General features: G+C 42.5%; 3 protein-coding genes across 4 annotated transcripts in view; 1 reads left to right on the top strand and 2 right to left on the bottom strand.

The window, feature by feature from the left end:
* npr2 (natriuretic peptide receptor 2) overlaps window positions 1-6,785 on the bottom strand; it is a 44,079-nt gene extending 37,294 nt beyond the window's left edge. The window contains exons 1-2 of the mRNA XM_057019758.1: window positions 5,725-6,785; window positions 479-660 (exon numbers count right to left, since the gene is read on the bottom strand). Coding sequence (XP_056875738.1) covers window positions 479-660; window positions 5,725-6,421 — 879 coding nt within the window. The 5' untranslated portion in view covers window positions 6,422-6,785. The remainder of the gene's footprint in view (window positions 1-478; window positions 661-5,724) is intronic.
* A 659-nt stretch (window positions 6,786-7,444) lies between these two features.
* On the bottom strand, window positions 7,445-11,342 carry alad (aminolevulinate dehydratase). Its single transcript, XM_057019760.1, has 12 exons — window positions 11,226-11,342; window positions 10,546-10,671; window positions 10,400-10,450; window positions 9,919-10,015; window positions 9,636-9,771; window positions 9,448-9,531; window positions 9,199-9,287; window positions 8,950-9,005; window positions 8,492-8,579; window positions 8,321-8,407; window positions 8,106-8,235; window positions 7,445-7,926 (listed from the first exon to the last, which is right to left on the bottom strand). Exons 2-12 carry the CDS (start codon window positions 10,662-10,664, stop codon window positions 7,868-7,870), a joined length of 996 nt encoding a protein of 331 aa, XP_056875740.1. The 5' UTR covers window positions 10,665-10,671; window positions 11,226-11,342; the 3' UTR covers window positions 7,445-7,867.
* Window positions 11,343-11,352: 10 nt separating this feature from the next.
* Window positions 11,353-13,673, top strand: tmem203 (transmembrane protein 203). Of its 2 annotated transcripts, none has more exons than XM_057019764.1 (2): window positions 11,353-11,650; window positions 12,082-13,673. In XM_057019764.1, exon 2 carries the CDS (start codon window positions 12,299-12,301, stop codon window positions 12,713-12,715), a length of 417 nt encoding a protein of 138 aa, XP_056875744.1. In that variant the 5' UTR covers window positions 11,353-11,650; window positions 12,082-12,298; the 3' UTR covers window positions 12,716-13,673. The 2 variants fall into 2 exon arrangements, with proteins under 2 accessions (XP_056875744.1, XP_056875745.1); XM_057019765.1 differs by having other exon boundaries at window positions 11,637-11,776.
* The last annotated feature ends 137 nt before the right edge of the window (window positions 13,674-13,810 follow it).

Raw genomic sequence — 13,810 nt, 5'->3', positions numbered from 1 at the left:
ATGAGTGTCGATGTTTTTCTACCTGCTGTGAATGCACTCTTTATTACAGCAAATAATCCAAATAATAATAATAAACACTTCATATAGTGTTTGGCTACACGGCATGAGGCCAAACGCTGACTCCTGCCGTGCTGAATTTATGCTCAGAAATATCATTAAAAGTCTAATCACTGAGTTACTTAGAATTAACAGTAGATGCAGTGAGATTTAATTGGACATCTCAGAGGATCCTCTTATGAAAACATGTTTTTTCTTTTATTAATGCTATTTAAGCAAAGGACAAAAGGGATAAAACTGTTAAAATGATCTGCTTAGAACTCATAACGAGAGCTTGCCCTGTCAGTCTTTATAGTGATAATCAATTAAAGATACCATTCATACCACATATTATGGTTCCAGTTCCAGTTTTTAGGGTTGTCTTTAACTTTCTTTTGCTCCTTTTCATGCGTGCATGTGTGAGGTGCTCTGTGTCGTCTACCTTAAAGACTGTGATGGGATCTGTCCAGTCTGGGTCAGAATTCTGCCAGGGTTTGCGCTCCACCAAGCTTTCAGCAAACACATCCAGATAGAAGATGGCGTAGTTTTCCGGGTCCTGGATCTCACTTTGGAACAACTTCATGATGTTCAGGAAGGTCTCCAGAGGACCGCAGATGTACACGACTACAGGAAAATACAAATATCAAATTAGGAGATTAAGTATAATCAGCCACTTAAAGATAAATGTCTCTTTCCAGAAACCTGCAATTCAAACACGACAGCTCAAGGAGCAGGTTCGGACACTCAGAGGTCAAAGGTTGAAGGGCTGAGAGGAGCCTCACAGGTAGACTTTGTAGGAGTTTGCCAAAATCGGCTCTCACTTTTACTCAGAAAAAGCTCAGCGATGAGACCCGCTGACTTAAAAAAACCTACTGAGCTGAAGAAAATCCAAACCGGGAGATGTCGTCTGACCCGCGCTGATGTTCTGCACCCATGTTCTTTAAATATCTGAGGCCGTTTGCTCCTCAGTCTCCCCTCCAAGCTGATTATGTAAAAGTAAGCTAAAATGTGTTCATTCTTGCTGCACTTTGCTGGTCCTTGATGACATCATCTCCATTGGAGAGCACCAAAAAGGCCCGCAGGTTTGTGTCTTCATAACCTATTCCTTCTCTCCAGATCACAGGCGCACAAAACCAAAAAACTCGAGAATATTTGTGTTGATCAGATTCCACTGGGATCTAAACTTCCACATCTTACTTGTGATGCCAGATTCTGAGTCTTCTGATCAAGACAGGAGACGTCTTTGATTTGCATCTGCAGATTCCCACATGGGAAGAGCCGAACATCTGCACCGACGATGCAGCTGATCATATCATCCAAATATGGCGTCCAAAGGATCCCATCTAACAGGTGGAGTAAACACGCCGCTGGCACCTGGCCATGCTTTTTTTATTCTGCTGCACGTTGTTTTATCAGGTTGTTGCAGGTTTCCATGACAACATCCCGACCCGCTTGTCAGCTGTTTAATTCACCCAAACATTTGACGCAGGTAATTGTGGACACGATCACACTTGTCCCTCCATGTCTCCACACAAACGCCACGGAACAATCAGCGTCAGCCATGTGAAGAACTCGTTTCTGAGCCGTACGACCGACTCAAAACGATACACAAAGCAGCCGTACAAGTGCTCAGAAAAGTGACTTCACTCTTTACTGTCGGAGAAATCCGACTACTGTGTTGCTCCAGTGCCTTCGAGTCTCGACTAGCAAAAAAAGGTAACACTATTTCCATTCGTCTGCTGGAGTGGCGGCTGCCAGCTTCAAGGCAATCCTTTCACTTAGTAGACATTTCCTCATCTGTTAGACCAAATTCAGCTCCTGCTCAGACCCCAACTCGCTGTGCCAAGTAGTCCTGCTCTCTCCTGGATCACCTTCAAAATAAATATGCTGCACAGCCAAAGGAAAAGTTCCTTGTTTTGTAGCAGACACGCAGTACATGGTCCTGCTCAGGTTTGGCTTCACACAAAGGAACTTTAAACGGTTTGAGACGAACGTAGGTTTGTCCTTTTTTTTTTTTGCCCCTAAATTTGAGAAAGATTAGTTAATTCTCATTCACATTTTATTGGATAAATGACTGTGAAATAATTCTGTCAAATCTGTCAAATGATTTCCTGAGCCTCCCTAAAAGCCCGTTTTAGGTTAATCCATAGTCTAAAGAAAATAAAGTATAGTTGTAGACGGACAGACGGACAGATAGAAAGATATTAGGAAGCAGCTTCCAGTCAGGGTAGAAAGCTGAAAACACTGGATCCAGCTCGTAAGATGACTCAGCGCCATCCCTGAAACTAAGTTTCCTTCAGGAGACGAATCAAGTGATCATTTTTGCGAGGTCACATAGGGAAGCTTTTTAAACCCTGAGTTAACGAGACAACGTGGCATCTAATGAAGACACGTAATGTCGGTATTGGTGCATCAAAGCGCCAGCGATCACATAAAGGTGTGAACGCAGACTTTAATGAAGTGGGTGAATCATTTCTGTGCTGCTGTGATAGCACTTTATAGTTCTCCCCTTCTTTTCAGCAGTGCTCCATCTGGTATACTTTACTCTAAATCATTCATTTCATTTAGAGAGGTTTGCCTATAATCACCTATCACACTTTTATGCACGTGAAAGAAGTTAAACAATGATATGTATTTGTTGGTTTCCTTTTTTCTACTATGCTAACTGCCTGAATAGAATAAATGAAAAAGATCAAGGTAGTTTAATAACATTTTAGTGGCAATATCTGAACAAAATATTAACATTTTTGCATGGTAATGACATGTTGATACTGTGTAACACTACTATTTCTTTCTAGTAACAACAATGTTACCGCTTATCTGGTACCGGGCTGCGGGGGCAGCAGTCTGAACAGGGACTCCTGGACTTCCCTGAACAGGGACTCCAGCTCTTTAGGGAGAATTCCAAGGCGTTCCCACGACAGTGAGAGACAGAGTCACTCCAGTGTGGCCTGTATTTTCTCCCGGTGGGACATGCCTGAAACACCTCCTGAGGGAGGCGTCTGATACAGACGCCCAAGCCACCTCAGCTGGGTCCTCGATGTGGAGGAGCAGCAGCTCTCCGCGGAGCTCCTCACCCTATCTCTCCCCTGCCAAACTCATGTCAGCCAACTGTTTCTGGAATCTTGTTATTGCGATAACGTAAATTCAGCAATAATAAGTGCAATTTTTATTGATTCCAATGAATTTTTGATTATTGCCAGAGAGCTAAACAAACGCAGAAGCTAGCTGTTTAGCTTTGAGGGCGGACAGAGAATGGTTCCTAGCCTTTGGCTGGAATGTGTTTGGTTACTTGTTTCAGTGAAGGAAAATGACAAGACATCAGTGTAGCTGTAAATAATGTGCAGGTAACATTAGAAGAGTCTTCAAGCCTGCAAACACACAACTTTATACCTTCCAACGAGTCTGCTGTAAGAGACCAGTGAAGTGTACGTCAGGTGGCGGCAGCTCCGCAGGTCAATACTGTAGAGTTCAACCAGGACAGCAGCCAATAACAAGCAAGCAAGAACTCAACAGGTTACTTCCTGTCCACATCATATAATTGTTAACTGATCACCTCAACAAGAAGGTCAAGCTTGAAGGTCAACTTTGGGACTCGTTCCACTGTGGGGTCTTGTGTAATCCACTAAATAGCCTCCTTGATATTGTATTCCAATCAATTTGTTGTTAACAAAGTTCGGTGACCTGAGACTGAGTGTACTAGATGTTCTGCAGAAAGTGCTTGTTCGTAATGTCTAAATTATGTAATATCGTCTCTGACACTTTTCAAGGATTCAAGTGTGAAATGTGAGCATTGGAACAGCTGGAAGACATACAAGTGACATTAGAGAACTAATAGGTCAACACAGGACAAGATGTAGCTGAAGGCTGAGCCAGGACAAGCCCTGACAAACCCATCAGCTTCTCTGGCCTCCATTTCACCACCACAGCACCATAAATCTTATGGAGGGGGGGGGGGGGGTGTCAATGGTATATCACACTTTTAATCTCTTCCCAGAACTGTCACATCGTCTTTTAATAACTTAATATTTCATTACTTGTTGATGATGTTACCGTAACAACCAAATAACTAGTTTTGTGATAAAATGATCAAATTTACTGAGTTTTTCTGCGTGTTTCTCACAACAAATCCCTGCAAGTCAGAGAGTATCTGAAGACCTGTAACCAGTGCAACACGCTGTGATTGTAGGCAAACACATCACTCAATATACCTATCCAATTTTAAGAAAAGATCCCATTAAAAGGCTGTGTTTAGCTTTGTTGAAATCAGCATTTGAGATTCAGCTGTCTTGGTTAAAGTGTGGTTTGTACTTTGGGGCTCTTTTTTAAATATTGTGCACTCTGTTCACATTGTACATAAATTCTTATTTACTGTTGACATGTTTGTTCTGCCTTAAGCTGCCAAGTGTTCCCTTTACCGGAGACCAACTCATCTTATCTCCATAGCAACCAAAATAACACGAAGCCGATTAAACCGAGATGTCATGAATAATGATAAACTCTGTTGAACATCAGAAGAATTTAGCTGCTGAATCAAATGTGCGAAAGAGCAGCAGTTTGACTCTAAACCGGCATCATGCAGAATATTTATTAGTCTCATTGTTTCGAAAAACGACAACATCCAATAATTTAAAAGCTATACATTTGCTGAAGAAGCAGCGTGTACATCGATACCCCATATGAGTTGTACATTAGCCCCTAATGTACCAGCTGTGGCCAACGTGGCAAATGATGGCTCCCATGTCACCATCAGACTGGGGCTGAATCCTCCTCCCATCATGGATTCACCATCAAAATTCACCATCAAAAACTCTGAAGGACAGTGAAAAGAATCTGCACTCTGATGGTTTTCATAAGACTCAGATTTTTAAAAGTCAAGGGGATTTTCCTGTCCTTCACATTTATCGTCGTTATTATTAATAAAAAACATAAGGAGCAATTATTCTCTTAATTTAAACAGGAAGAATGAAAACATCAGACGCGATCTGAGGTGTTTCCAGGCGTGATGGAGCGGTCGCCCCTCTGCTGAGCATCATTACAGCAGATCTCTCACACACAGCCCCACTCCAGCCCTGCAGCCGCGCTATTCAATGATCAGAGCAGCATCACTCATTAAGGGCACCTCCAGGGGGTTTATGCCGCCTCACACTTGAGGAGAGAAGAGAGGAGAGCAATTAACAAGCACATATTTGGTGCTAGATTCTTTTAAATTCAATTAATTTCATTGTTCTTCTAAACAGTGGTAGTGTAAAATGCCTCCTTTTGACAACACCAACACTACAAGTGATGGACAGCAGCATAACGAGACAAGACGCTCCGTCTGATCCGAACCTGCCCCCCCCAACAAACAGGTGGCCCTGATCAGGACCCCACGGCCCCCCTAAGGCTTTACATTCCTCTGTAACCACCCCGTCATAAAAAAGCACTATTACCCGTGTCAATGTGGGAAATCCCGCTGCAAAGCGCGTGGCAACCACAGGTTCAAGGCTTCTCTCCTGCAGCTGAAGCCTGAGGTGAACACTTCAGAAGGTTTTCACCCTGATGATTTCACCAAATAGAACTTTTTTCCGCAACCAGCTGTTGATTTATCCGAAGATAACGTTTGTAGTGAGCGCGATGCTTTGTTCGGACAGCCTTTAAAATAAATAAAGAAATAAACAAACAAACGAATCTTTCTCCGCGACTTACTTCTGCCGCGGTCCTTCATGAAATTGATCAGATCCTTGTACTCCTTGTAGTCGTCCTCGTACGGCTGGGCCTCCACCGTGATATTCATCTCCTCCTTCAAGTTCAGGAAAATGCCCTCGGACAGAAAGTAGTGCGGCCGGTCGTCTTGGCGCAGGTCGTGGAAGATCACCACGGCTCTGGATGTCCAGTTGAAGTGCGTGTGCAGCGCGTTGGTGAAGTCCCCCAGCTTAGTAGTGGACGGCCCGCTGCGCACGATTGTTTGGTACTCCTCACGCTTGTCGAAGCCGTACGCGGGGCCCCCCGCTGTGATCAGAGGGAGTTTCCAGTGGGACGCAAATCGCCCTACGGAGGCAAGAGGGTACACGCACCCGGGCCCGAAGAACGCATCCGGGCGAATGTATAGCTTGGCGTCCACGGCCACCACCTGCGCACGGCTCTCGGCGCACGACCCCGCGACAGGATCCTCGGTGCTATAGTTCAGGATGTTGATGGAGCGCCCGAGCAGGAGCCCGTGTTTACTCTGCAGGTCTTCGTGCGCCATGAGGATGGCGGGGAAGACGCGCGGCAGTGCCCACGGGTATTTGTGGTGGTTGTCCGGCAGCATGACCGCGACGGTTATGTTTCCTCCGCAGCCGGGGAGCAGACAACAGGTCAACGCGGCGAGCAGACAGCATCTCAGCGCGCTTCTGCATACCATGGTGCGTCCCGAGCTTTTGGAAGTGCCCCAAAGTATGGCCACGGAGAGCGCGCACCGTTTGGAGAGAAGAGACACGGCCGGCTGTGGCACCCTACTGAACCACACTAAACCATATGTACGCGTCGTCCTCGTTTTCTGCTTTGCTTCGCGATCAAAAGTGCATCAAGGTCGATAAAGGAGTCATCCTGCCGTGGCAGCCCGGCCGTGCCATGCGCCCCCGTTGCGTAAAGAAGCCCTCGGTGAATTTCGCGTAAATCCTTGAAAAGAATGGGATCCTCACAGCGATATCCAGAGAGTGGTTCCATCCATCCAGATGACTGCAACTTAAATGAGAGCAGCTCTCTGCTCGGCCCCCACACGTCACACACTGCAAGAAAAATCCGCCTCCATCAATCCGTGTGAGAGGACGGTTCCTTCTGCAAACTCCGCAGGTTTCCGGGAACTTTCTGTGTTATTAAACGGTGAAAAAGCTACAAGGAATCTTCTCAATCCAATGACACATATTTCTTGTTTTTCTTCTTTTTATGCAGACAAATTAAACTCTACGTGTCTGGGGTATAAATTCAACAACCACTTTGAATCAGAGTAAATTACTGGTTGATTTATTCTCTTCAACTTTTTTTTTAAAAAATGATGGAAAGTAAAACGATGACTTTCATGTCAAAATATTTGAAAGTTCTATTTTTTGAAGCGCAGGAGCAAACTTGTCAAAACGGTTGTCTCCTCCTGTCGGCACTTTTACACATTACAGATTATTTTCATACAGCGGTGGGAAAAAAAAGTTCCCGGACAGTAATAGAGCTGTAATGGGTGTTATTGGCAGGACTAAAGCATTTTAAATTAATAAAGTGAGACTTTGTTTAGTATCTAACACATTCACATCACATTTGTTAATTCTGATACTGGAAATGTGAAAAATTGACATCTTGAAACTGTCAAAAATGTAGTTAGTTTTTCCTTGTAAAGATTTTTTTTATGTGTTTTTTGTACAGAATGAATGAAGCCACACTTTCACCACAAATATTTGTGGCTGTTTGAACACTTTTTTTTAATTATATTTCAGGAAGTTTAAGAAAAAATGAGGTGTTCTGATATGAGAAACAGGGGAAGGAAGTAGCTTATCCCATTTAAAATATAAAATAAACAAAATACACACTTAAGGCCAAATACATGATTTTGGACAGCGGGAGGAAGGAGCACCTGGAGATTCTCTTCTGTGTAGAGTTTGCTGTATTAACCATATAGTAAAAATCCTGCATTCAACTAGATAAATGATTTATTTAACTTTAACAGTATGCAAGGCCTAGCACTTTCCACAATCATAAGAATGACAGAAATGATTGACTGATCCCAAAAGCTATTTTCTGCTAAAACCAAATACATAATATAACATTCTAATCCTTGATCGCCGTGCCGACTCTTTAAGCTTTGGTGTTTGCTCCGTTTTCACTCTTTTAGCCAGCTGAGCAGCTGCGGTGTGTAATAAGTGATGATGATGTCAGCACCTGCATCACAAAGGACAGAGCAAATGTTCAAATCCAGTCCTCAACGGAAAATACACAGCAGCTTCGGCACCACAAATGCAGAATTGTCATCAATTAGAAATCAGATCATCTTAATTTTCCAGCCTATAAACATATAATACACTGCCACAAGAAACATGGCCATGGAAGCTGAGCCTCACCTGCCCTACGGAAAGCAGTCATGGCCTCCATCACAGCAGCCCGAAGGTCAAAAGCTCCAGCCTGAGCTCCATGCCACATCATGGCAAACTCTCCTGAGACGTTGTAGACAGCCAAAGGGTGATTGGGGAACTGAAAGAATTGGTACCAACAACAGAGAGATTCTTCAGTATGCAGGCAGCTAACCCATGCTGCAGTTTTGAGTTGGTGAACAGACCTTGTCTTTAACCTGTCTTACAATGTCCAGATATGGCAGACCTGGTTTCACCATCAGCATGTCAGCTCCTTCTCTCACATCTCGCTCCTGAATAACAGAAACGGGAGGCCTTTAAAGCAGCTTTCAGCCAAAATAAGACCAAATGTCAGCTCACGCATGCAATCAACGCACCACTGCTCGAATGGCAAGTCCTCCTGCTCCGGGAGGCAGCTGATAGCAGCGCCTGTCCCCAAACGCAGGTTTGGACTGTGCAGCATCTCTGGAGATGAACACAGCAGACGGCATAGTTGTGATATGGAGTTGCAAAGCCCAATTTAAAAGAAGTGGACATTGAGAAAAGCCAAGGGTAAGGGCATTTTTAGGATGAATATGTTATTGAAAATAGTCAAATGTGCAACTTACAAAGATGCAACATTTACTTAGAAACAGACCTGACATATATCCTTCATACATTAACTTTCACTCTTCCCATTGTAAAAAATCAATCAAAGGGATAAAGACAGAAGCTCTGATTTGATGTCTGATGTTTATTTCTTAACTTTAAGGCATTATGGCAAACTATTTTTAAAAATGTTTTTTTTTAAATCGAAACAGTTAACATTACTGATGAGCTGACTTTTAACGTTTACCTGAAGGGACCGTAATAGCAGGAAGCAAACTTTGCACTGTAGCTCAACACTGACACCTGGTGGTGGAAAGCAAATAGGACACGATAAAGACATTTACCAGGTGGGATGCAGGAGTGCAAACATGTGTTCTGGTGAGTCGGATTCCAAATGATTGCATGAGAATATGCATGAATGATTGCATGTGATTGATTTTATCATCTCCAAACTGTCAGTAGTGTATTATGAAGTTACTTAGCAGTGTTTATTTACCTTGTTTCCCAAACCATTAGACAGGAGAGCCTGTTTTATTGCCCTCACTCTTCCGTCCATCATATCAGAAGGAGCGATGATGTGACACCCTGCAGAACACATTAATAATGAAACAGCGGTATTTTTGGAGGTATTAATTTATTGGTAAAAATGTTATCTAGGCGCATGATGCAACTTTAATTTTGGAAAACTACTGTAATAATTGTGTTCCTGAAACAGAAGTGACCTTAAAATAAAAAAACAACCTACCAGCTTGTGCATAAGCCAGTGCTACTTCAGCCAACCGCAGGCAGCTGGCATCATTATTCAGGGTCCCGTCATCATTCAGGATTCCTTCAGACCAAATGTGTTGTGATAAAATTGAAACATGGCTTTTGAATGATACTTTCCCTCCTCCCCACTGTTAGCTGAAGAGAGTAAGCAGAAGAGACACTGACCACAGTGTCCATGTGAAGTGTAGGGACACAAGCAGACATCACATGCTACCAGCAGCTCTGGAAACAAAGACCTGAGCTTCTTCACCGCCAGTACGGCCGGCGTGTCTCCTGAATCAGCACCTGAACCTCTCTCATCCTGTTGAAAAAAAGGTTTGCAACAGAATTACATCATAATGTGACTCTAGACACCCGGACCATTTTAATTCTGCATCTGCTACCTCCGAGGGTGGATGACCACCAAAATACTACCTAATGAAGCCCCTCTGCTGAGACAGTCCAATACCTTTTGGATTTTTGAAGGGACTCCAAAAATCAGCACACATTTCAATCCGTTTTCCACCAGCGGGCTCAATGTGGCCTCCAGCTGATTTACCCCATATCTATTGTGGGAATACATATAATACATATATCATGGCAAGATAATGCATAAAAGACAACAGTATACAATTTCTATATGCACATTTAGTAACCAAAAATGCTCAAGTCTTTAGTCATATTTGTATTTTAACCTTGCCTAGCAGTAAAAACATCGAAAGAATTATCTTCTTATCTCAGCCCTGGCCACTGTTTGGCCCTGGTTCCACCCTGCCTGACAATATTTATCAGTAGACAACACCCTGAAAGGGTTCACAGAATAGCACAGAACACAAATGACAAATATCCTGTCCTTAAGAGCATAAATATGCTGTAAAAGTTCTAGAATTGTTGGAAAAATAACCTGCCAGCAGTTCCTGTCAACTATAATTTTGTTGGTTGCGACTCACCTCGCCTGTCCTGGTAGGCTGCCGATGGGCTCCACTGCATCTGGACTGTCTCTGAAGGATAGCGACAGACAAATAAATGCACATCACATCACTGCTCGCTGACACTTGCATTTGGACTCAATAAAGCAGAAGAGAAGCATATTTACGTGATGAATATTGGGTAGATGAGGTTGTCAGCCTTTAAGTCAGTAGCACAGGTCTGCCAGTATCGGAGGGTAGGGTGAAAATAACCACTGTGTAGAATGGACTGGGGTGGCGTCTGCATCTTCACCCTATGGGAGACATGAATAAACAGTGAAAAATACTCGGCATAGTTCGGTGCATCGTCTCATTTTAGCTCAGTCACCGCTGAAAGTGATCAAGCATGCGTGATGCTGCAGTCAAAACAGTCTGCAAAGCTTTGCAGCAAGCTAAACAAATGCCTATTATCCGAAATCATTCAGCCTTTTTTAATACGCAGGCCGAATGTTACATCTGCAACATTTAACATAAAGATACAAATGAATCTTAAAACCGTAAAATAAAAATAGGAGTAAATAACATCAGCTATTGTAAATGTTCCTCCTTTATCTTTTTTTATATATTTGTAGTAGACCTAATGTGGAATTAAAAAGCAGAAACCACTTGTCGTCGTTTGTTTGTTTTTATTTCGTGATTTTATAAAAGAAAATTCACTTTAGAACTTAACGTTACTTATCTGTCACCTTGGATGACATCGCACGTCCTGTATTTCTTACTACTACATTAATACCAATAATAACCACATCGATCATAACGAATATAAGTTCGTAAAAGGTGACAGAATTGAAATAAAACTCGCACTTACGAGCAGCAATGTTGTCTCACTTCTCACTTCAAGTCACTCGCCTCGACCCAATGGGCTGGTTTCTTCTGGGAATTTGCACTACCGGTTGTTACTGTGTAGTGGCTCATTACCGCCACCTACGGCCTGGATGATTCACTAAATGTTAATTTTAACTTTGTAAAACCTTATCTTGTTGTTGATGTATCTAAACTACAGAAATAGATCAAATAGATTGAGCAATTATTTCATTGAAAGTATTATTCACAGCAGATTAAAACATAAAAAAGGGGAAAACTGTGCAATTTTGAACTTCTCGCGATATTTCCAGAGCACGGCGAGAAGTAGCCGTAGCTACGATGCTAATGGATTATTGGCTTGTTGGTTTATTAAGTATTGCAACAGTTTCACCCAGTGAGGTTATGGAGAAGGGATCTGACTGATAGTAGGTAATGGAATACTTTTTCACTATAAATTACATTTAAGAACTTGTAACACGCGGTTATTGTTGAGCCACATTATTTTCGACCGGTTAGCTTGTGTTGTTGCAATACTAATCCAGGGCTAATGTGCAGGTACGTCATGTCTTGTAACTCTAACACGACTCTCGCTGTATACATTGTTTTTCTAGTTAACAGCAGTTAATCGTTGTTTGATATCTTAGTTATCTCTGTCGGTCAATATCTTTGAGCTTATCGTTGTTCCTCGGGCAGCATATACGGCTGTGTTATTTTACGAAAGTGAAATCCTTTTCATGTTGCTTGGTTGTTTATTAATTTCATGAAATGTTGTTTTCCTCTCGTCTATCACGTTGCATGTACGTGTCTTTGTTTTATTCAACTTGTGTTATCTTTTCTAACTATTTGTTTCTTAAATAAAGGGAATCTGGACTGAGTCTAGGAGCACTTCCTGGTGTCGCCTGGCAGACCCTACTCTTCCTCCGGATGATTTTCAAGATGTAGTCAAATGTTAAATTGATCCACTATACAGTGTCTCAAATTCCTGCCAATCTGGAGCATCTTGACACCCAATCAGGGGTGCTCTGTGCACGTCATCAGTCAGTGTGTCCCTGATTGGAGACGCCCCTGTCATCAGCAATGCTGTTCTCGCTGAGGGAATTGGTCCAGTGGCTGGGCTTTGCCACTTTTGAACTCTTTCTTCACTTGCTAGCTTTGCTGGTGTTTAGCATGCTGGTTGCTTTACGAGCTGACATGTTTACTCCGACCCTGAGTTGGTGGCTGGTGTTTGTGCCACTGTTTGCTGCAGACGGCCTCAGCACATACTTCACGGCCATCGTTTCCATCCGTCTTTACCAGGAGAATGAGAAACGTCTAGCAGTGCTGCGTCTTCTCTGGGTGCTGACAGTGCTCAGTTTGAAGCTGGTCTGCGAGGTGCTGCTCTGCCAGAAGCTGGCCGAGCAGGAGCAAGCCAGGGATTTGTGGTTCGGCCTCATCGTCTCGCCGCTGTTCATCCTGCTCCAGCTGCTGATGATCCGAGCGTGTCGTGTTAACTGATGAGAGGGAGATGATGTTTATGATTTCACATCACCAGCATTGCTGGAACAGTGAGCAGTTTTCAGCTGCCATGAGAGATTTTATGTATTTTGCTGGTCCACGTGTTCTTTTGATTTATTCCCACCTTCTTCATAGCCAGCAGTTAGGAGCTACTCCTGCAAAGTTGTTTTTTTTTATTTTATTATTATCCTTATTTTCAAGAGCACATAATTGTATATATTGTTAAGTTTAAAATACACTGTATAGCCATTCAAATTGGGTCGTCAACTGTCCCTGTTAATTTTATCTGGTTCTCTTTGACACCATAGTTGCAGATAATGGTTAACTACAAAAGGACAGTTTCCCTAGTTTTGAATGTGAAAGATTTCAGAGGTAAAAATGAACAGTAACAGTGCCAGAAGCTAACTGGGTAACCATCTATGTGTGTCACTGCAGTTCAAAGTGTAAGATTCACAGGGTGGAAATTTGCCAGAGTTGTTTTAATGCGTAACCATAACATTAACCAGTGGTACCAAAAGCTCATGACCCTGGCATATTCAAATATAGCTGAAGGTTTTGCTGCAACTTTTTTGGTTTGTTTATTTCGTGTTACATTGTTGCCTCCTGCTGTCAATGTTCCTATTTCATCAACAGCAACAGTTCTTAATCACATTCCTGCACCGTTATTGAACTGAATGTGATTTCCACAAGCAGTCATTTGTATATATTATCTAAATATTGCTGTCTATTTGTATAATATGTGTTGTATAAAATTTGTTTTTGACCATACTACTATATAGTGCATGTATTTAAGGCTTTATTTGAAAGTAAATCCTGATGTGGAATTATGTGTATATGTTGATTTAGAACCAAATTCACCAAATCCTATTTATGTCCTTGTTATTGTACCTCTATGGTCATATGTACCTATACAAATGTATATTTGTAAATAAATCCCTGAGGTTTACCTGGCGCAACAGTTCTGATTACTCTGTCAGTGTTTGTCACTAACCACAAGAGGGCGCCACGGGCTGTCTTATGCGCATATTTTCTTTTCCTGCATGTCGTACACGAATGTTTTCTTTCTGAAGTTCCCCTTTGTAATATTTTAGTGGT

This window comes from Takifugu flavidus, chromosome 20 (genome assembly GCF_003711565.1).
Source record: "Takifugu flavidus isolate HTHZ2018 chromosome 20, ASM371156v2, whole genome shotgun sequence".
NCBI classification, from domain to species: Eukaryota; Metazoa; Chordata; class Actinopteri; order Tetraodontiformes; family Tetraodontidae; genus Takifugu; species Takifugu flavidus.
This window is presented reverse-complemented; position numbering and strand designations above follow the sequence as displayed.